The sequence below is a fragment of the Oxyura jamaicensis genome, chromosome 2, assembly GCF_011077185.1.
Source record: "Oxyura jamaicensis isolate SHBP4307 breed ruddy duck chromosome 2, BPBGC_Ojam_1.0, whole genome shotgun sequence".
In the NCBI taxonomy this organism is placed as follows: Eukaryota; Metazoa; Chordata; class Aves; order Anseriformes; family Anatidae; genus Oxyura; species Oxyura jamaicensis.
Genome location: NC_048894.1, coordinates 16,932,740 through 16,939,276, shown reverse-complemented (window position 1 = coordinate 16,939,276; position 6,537 = coordinate 16,932,740). Strand labels below are relative to the sequence as shown.

General features: G+C 51.3%; 1 protein-coding gene across 3 annotated transcripts in view; it reads right to left on the bottom strand.

Moving 5' to 3' along the window:
• Nucleotides 1-6,537, bottom strand: part of MKX (mohawk homeobox) — a 47,405-nt gene that overhangs the window by 40,187 nt on the left and 681 nt on the right. For 2 of the 3 annotated variants that reach the window (XM_035319133.1, XM_035319135.1), the window contains exons 1-3: nucleotides 5,997-6,123; nucleotides 5,577-5,815; nucleotides 3,793-3,952 (exon numbers count right to left, since the gene is read on the bottom strand). In XM_035319133.1, the coding sequence (XP_035175024.1) occupies nucleotides 3,793-3,952; nucleotides 5,577-5,758 (342 nt within the window). In that variant the 5' untranslated portion in view covers nucleotides 5,759-5,815; nucleotides 5,997-6,123. Of the gene's footprint in view, nucleotides 1-3,792; nucleotides 3,953-5,576; nucleotides 5,816-5,996; nucleotides 6,124-6,537 lie in introns of those variants that run through there. The other variant, XM_035319134.1, reaches the window with a different exon arrangement.

Here is a 6,537-nt window from a genome sequence, read left to right as displayed (position 1 = left end):
AAAGAAAGAAAGAAAGAAAGAAAGAAAGAAAGAAAGAAAGAAAGAAAGAAAGAAAGAAAGAAAGAAAGAAAGAAAGAGAGAAAGAAAGAAAGACGAACAATAACAGAAGTGCTTCCCCGTGTTTGCACTTTACAGCAGCCCGGAGAGCATCAGGTACTCATATCGGCATCAAGAAATATTGACCCTCTAGCTTTGCTTCTGAAGAGCCTCTTTAAACTTGTTATAATTTGTTCTGCTTCAGTGCTTAAGAGTGGCCAAGGTTTCAGAAGGGGAACAAATCAACCAATGCTCCTCCCCCAATAGTCCTGATATGCCGGTATGGATCTGAATACTATTAAATCCATAGCAGCACATGACCAGTATATTAATCCCAGTATTGTAAAAAGCTGCTCTTCTACAATACCACCATTCATATTTCTTTCTGGAAGGAACATCAAGCCATTTTTCTTTTTTATTTCACATGAACTTCTAAAGCAAAATTTAAAATAAAATAAATCAAGCACTGTGGTAATGATACAAATGAAAACGTAGCATATTAATAGCATATTAATAGGACAAATTATTGAATTCTGAATCGGAATCTAATTGGAGTAAAACATAAAATGCTTTTTCAAGCTATATTGCTTTTTTGGTTTCCTGCTTTGGCAGTTCGGGAAGCAGAAAACTTTGGACTGTTGGACTGCACGCTGCAATAACATTTGCCTTGAGGACTCCTGAAGATCTTGTTGGACTGCTCAGGAATAAGTCAGCCCAGAATCTGCACTAGGCTTTGCTACTGCTTGTTAAGAAATAAGATGGTTTAGGATCCTTCAAAATCCTACCTCCTTGAAAGAATTTGACTTTCCTGCTGAATATGGAAGAGCCCCCTTGCTGCCCCGCTGCCCCCAGGAACAGAGGGCTAAGCCTAAGTACTGTTGAGGGAGATGAAATTAATTTAAAATCGGCCAACTGGGTGAGAGCAAAACTAAAAAAATGAAATAGTGGAAAATGTGACATGCAGATTCTGCCTTAATAATAATAGTAAAAAACAGGGCTGCATATTTACCTTTTCATTGCACAGAAGTATTGGTTATATCCATGCCACAGCCCTGCAAAAGTTCCTTTGGATCGATGGCAGATACTGGAATATGGAATGTACTGGAATGGGGTTTGTTAGATAGATGAAAAGCATGGTAGAGGGGCTACAGCCTTATTATCAGTATCACTGTGACCAATATCATATTCCAGGCAGCTGCCGAAGACCTTTTCGAAGGCTGACAGTGAAAAAGAAAAAACTCCTAGCCACCCATTCCCTACGTGACATTATGGTGGAATCTCAAAGGGGTGTTCAGCAGTGTCTTTTGCCTCTCCCGGTGCTTCCAGAGCACCAGCACAGGGAAGATGCCTGGGGGCAGCAGCTGTCAGCCCAGAGCCGCCTCGATGGGAGTCAAGGTTGAGTTCCCCTCAGTGCGAGCACCGTGGGCCAGTGCCGGGAAATGGAAGAGGAGTGGAAACCCGAGACAGGTCGGCAAGCATGAAGGCATGTAACCCAGAGAGAAGATCGTGTACCGATCGATGCCTGGCTGTCCGGTGATGTTTCGTGCGGTTAGTCTAGAGAAGCAATCACCGGAGACCATTTGATGCCTTTGCAATGCATCCCTCCTGGAAGAGATGCAAAGCTTTCCACCAGATACCGAAGCCCAGTCCCAAATCTGCTCTTGGTTATACCAGCCCCAACTGAAAGAGCACAGGCTTCGGAGAAGCTAGTTTGGATGCACCCGGTGTGACTGAGATCTCAGCCTGGTGCTTTCCTTCTTGCTCCCAGAGAATAAGGATTTTGACCTGGATTGCAGCCTTGTTCTCCCCGGCCATCTGAAAAGTCGAAGTGCAGTGTGTGTTTTGTTCTTAGAGGCTCGGGAACTACTGCTGTTGCCAGACATGGGCATTTGCCTCTTGTACAGATGCTATAGCATTCCCAGATTAAAAGAGCATTGCACCCAAATGATGGGAGAAACATCTGGGCTTTCTTTTTGATGGTGTGCTTCTGTAAATGAAGATAGATGTGCTGGTTTGCACAACTCTTTCAAATATTACATTTCATAGAAATAAGGCTGCTCAAATTCAGCTTCAGTGTAAATCCAGTAGTTGTGGGGGTCTAGCAGGGATAAGTGTAGCCCTCCAAGACTCTTTTTAATTTTATGCTACACCTTACATAAATCATAAAGCTCTGAGGAGTCATGGCCATGACTCCCTTGATGCTTTTATAGAGGCTAACACAGCATATCCTGACCAGGATTTATCAAAGCTGCCATGAGAGAAATACTCTAAAAAACACCACCAGATATTTTCCCTTGTATGTTCATTCCATGGCATTCATAAAAGAAGAGGAGAAGAACTCTTCAATATGTCATTAACATGAGATTCTCCAGACGTGTATTCGGGATGTATGTTTTAAGTCTCATGTGAAAATATGGGAATATTCTAAAAGCTATAGTCCAATGAGCTACTCAGATTGAATTGCGGCATTGAATGGACGGTGTTTATGCAATCATATTTTTAAAAGTCTGAGCAAACCTTTCATGTATATTTTTAAAAAGCAAGGGAAATTATTTTAACAGCATCTTCTAGTTATAATTGGCATTTTCTGAGACATTAATATTATTTTTGTCAAAGCAATAATGTTTTTGCTAGTGCAATAGTTCCACAATGAGGTACGGAAGCATAAAACATTCCCATTTTGCCAACGCTACTAGAAGCAAAGTTCATAGCACTGCCTTTTCTGAAGGAGCACTCAAAATAATAATTCTAGATTTCCACCTTCTTTTTCTAATACTTTGTGTTATTTTGGTATGTTCACGTCCCTTGGAATGTGACACATGCTGTGTTAGGTAGAGCACCGAGGACGCATCCTGCAAATGTGTTTCCTTTCATGCACCCAGCAGTAGCTCCCGGCAAGGAAATCAGACTACTCACGATGCATAAATCTCTGCAGCATCCAGACCTGAGATAGCATCACTCAGCAACTGATAGCATTTAACCACGCATTTCAATAGAGTGCCAGATGGCAAAGCAAACAAAGAAATACAATTTATAAACACTTGCAGCCTCTTTTATACCTCTTACTGCACCACGACTGCCAGTCATTTCAGGGGGGCTATGCCTGCGAGGGAAACAAGTGCTCCCCATGCCCAGCTATGCCGTGTGATGACCATTGCTGCAGGGCTCGGGAGCACGACCTCTACGTGAGCACCGAGTGCAGTGTGTGCAGCAGCACTGATACTGCGGAGCAGGTGATGCTCATTATCAGAGCAATATATCTGTTTCCGTTCTAGCCTACTTTCAGAAGGGAAACGAGTAGCTCCCTACAACTTCCTGAACAAGCCCTGTTTTGTGCTGAAATCTCCCATTACTGGCTTTTTTTTTTTGACCTGAAGATTTTTTAAATTAAGAGAAAATATTTTTGCCGTGCATATGAATGAGGCTGCAGGATGCAGGCATCTTCTAGCAGGGAAGGAGGGAAGACACCCGTGTTTAGCTGCCTGTCTTCAGCCCTTCCCCAGCCAGGAAATCCCGCTGGGGGGCACGGAGGGGAAGCCCTGGGGCGGGCAGGGGGAGGAGATGCGCCCGGCCCCCCCGGCCTCGCTGCTGCCTCCCAGCTCCTTCCCACGCAGGTGGCACTAGCAGAGGTGTCCCCTACATCACCGGGCGGGTGAAAGGACAGCGGGCACCAGACCCCTGCCTGACCTGGGAGGGCCGCGTTCCCCATCCCTCCCCTCCGCGGGGCCGTCGGGGCGGCAGGGAGGGTTCCCTTACCTGCACCAGGGTCATCTGGGAGCCGAGGGCCAGCAGGATCTTCTCGGTCTTGGTGGGGTAGGGGTTGTCGCGGTGCTTGTAGAGCCACTGCTTGAGCGGCCGCGCCATGTCCTGCAGCGCCTGCCGCTTGTGCCGCACCTTGCCGCCGCTCTGCCGAGCCCTGCCGCCGAGAAGGGACGTTCAGGATGGGGGTGCCGGGCACCCTGAGCCCCCCCATGCCGCCCCGGTGCCCTGTCCCGGGGCGTGACCCCAGCCCCGGCGTGCCCCGAGCCGGGGGTGTCCGATCCCTGCCCTTCCGGGGGCGCGGGGAGCGAGGATGCTGCGGGGGCTGCGGGGGGCTCAGCCTCGGGGCGCGATGCCTCCAGTGCTCTGCGGCTGCCCGGCATGTTTTTGGTATGTTTACAGAGGGGTTTTCCTTGGGGGGGGTGTCCCCGGGGAAGCAGCCCCCGGGCCGAGCAAAGTGCCGCGACCCTGGCGCACCATCCCTGCTCAGCCCCGCGGCGAGGAGCGCTCCTCCGGGAAGGAACCTTCCCAGATTCGCAACGGCCCCTATCGGGACAAAAATGCTGAAAGGGGTGAAAAAAAAGAAAGAGCTCAGTTACCGATAGGAAATAAATAAATAAATAGATAAAAAGGAAAAAGGTGTTTTGTTGTTGGTGGGTTTTTTGTTGTTGTTGTTTTTTAAATTTAAAAAAAGGTTGAAAATGAGAAGCGAGAAAAGCCGGGGGACCAGGAGGCAAAGCCGGGCGGCGGCAGGGGGCGCCGCGGGGCCGTGCCGAGCCGTGTCAGGCCATGCCGGGCCGAGCCGGGCGGCCGCGGGCGCTGCCTCGCCCAGGGCTCCCTCGGAAACCCAATTCCGCCGCGATGGGCTGGTAATAACATTTCGATGAAACACAATCTGCGTGCTACCGAGCAGCCGCGCCGCTGAAAGTATGAGCTGATGCAATCGTTAAGGTGGAAACGGGGAGTAAAAATAGCTCCTCCGGATTTTTTTCGCGTTCCGCGTCTCCTCGGACTTCAATTTCCGAAGCTGCCCCGGGTTGCTTGGTGCCGGTGCAACCCTCCGAGCTACGGCCGGCAGCACGCCGGAGCTACCGGGTCCTGCCATCACCTCCCCTTTCACCTGTTCCAGAACAACAACTACCGAAAAAAAAAAAAAAAAAGAAGAAGAAGAAAAAAAAGGGAAAAGAAAGCCGCAGACGGCTCAGCCTCAGGTGCCTTTTGCACAAACCCGTTCCCAGCATCACCGCGGCGGGCAGCGAGGGGAGCGCAGTGCGCGCACAGCCCCAGTTCCAGCTCCATTTCCAGCCCCAGCCCGGCTCCGAGAGCTGCGGGCACCGCGGAACAAGTGCGCGGGTCGCGGCCGGCCCCGAAGAGGCTGCCGGGGCTCTCCCGGTCCCGTCCCGTCCCATTCCGTCCCGTCCCGTCCCCTCCCGTCCCGTCCAGCCCCGCGGGTCTCACCCCGGGCCGCGTTCGCCAAAGGGGAGCCCCGCGCGTCCGCTTGGGGGGTGTGAATAAATAGAGAAATAAATGCGGTGCTCTCGTTCTGGTTTTGTCCGAACCAGAGAGAAGGAGGGAGGCCAATCACCTCCAGGCAGGAGCTCTGCGCAGCGCGGTGCCCCCGCTCGGGACGCGTCTGCACCGCCCGGTACCGGCATCAGCGGGATGCGAGCCGCGGGGATGTCGGCTTTGGGGCTCGGGGATCCATCCTAGGGACCACCTGGCGGTCCTAAAGCGGAGCCGAGCGCCGGGCACCGACACACACAACACGCATACACACATACCCCGTCCGCCGGTTGCGCAGGCTGAGGCTCTCCTTGATGGACGGGCTGTCGGGGAGCAGCACGTCGGCGTGGTGCGGGCCCTCCACCACCCCCACGTAGGGCCGGCCGCCCCTCTCCCGCTCCTTGGCGTCCTCCTCGAAGAGCACCTGGCCGCTCAGCTTGCTGAAGACGATGGTGTTCATGGTGGGGGGGGGGCTGGGGGCCGCCGCCGGCTCCGAGGTGCGGGGGCTCGCTGTGCGCTGCGGGCAGGCGGCGGCGGTCACCGGGCAGCCGCGACCGAGCGCCGACAGCAGCCCGCCGGGGGGGCAGCGCCGAGGCACCGGCAGCCGCCTGCCCACCCCCGGGGGGCTGCCCGCAAACCCTGCCCGCCCCCAAACCCCCCCTGTCCCCCCAAAACCCCCGGCCCGCTCCCTCTCGCACCTCGCCGCCAGCCTCCGCCGCGCTCCTCGCTCCGTGTCGCAATAGTTGGGAGCGCGGCTTCTCTGTTGGGTTTGGTGCTTCCCTCTCTCTCTCTCTCTCTCCCTCCTTTTTTTTTTTTTTTTTTTTTTTTTTTAATTAGGGTCATTCCTAATTGATTCCTTATTATAAAGGAATAATTTGTAATTTCAGATAAACATTTGATATTCCTCTTACTGCTGTATTTTCTTACTTCTTATTCTCACTGATGGAATTTTCTTATTATTGAAAGCTTTTTTGGTTATAAATCTGAAATTAGGAGCTCTTTGCTTTTTGATCCAAGAATATATTACATGAGGTATTTAACGTTTCCCACAGTCATTCATTTTCTTCAATGTCCTCCTTTGCATCTTGTGCATGAATATGGCCTCTTATTTGGCCTTTGAAATTAAAGACTAAATGAACAGAAGAAAGAAATGGGACTTTTTTCTTGGATTTCAGTATAACAGCTGGCATGTCTGCTTCTTCTACTCAAAACCAAGCCAAACCAAAACAAACAAACAAA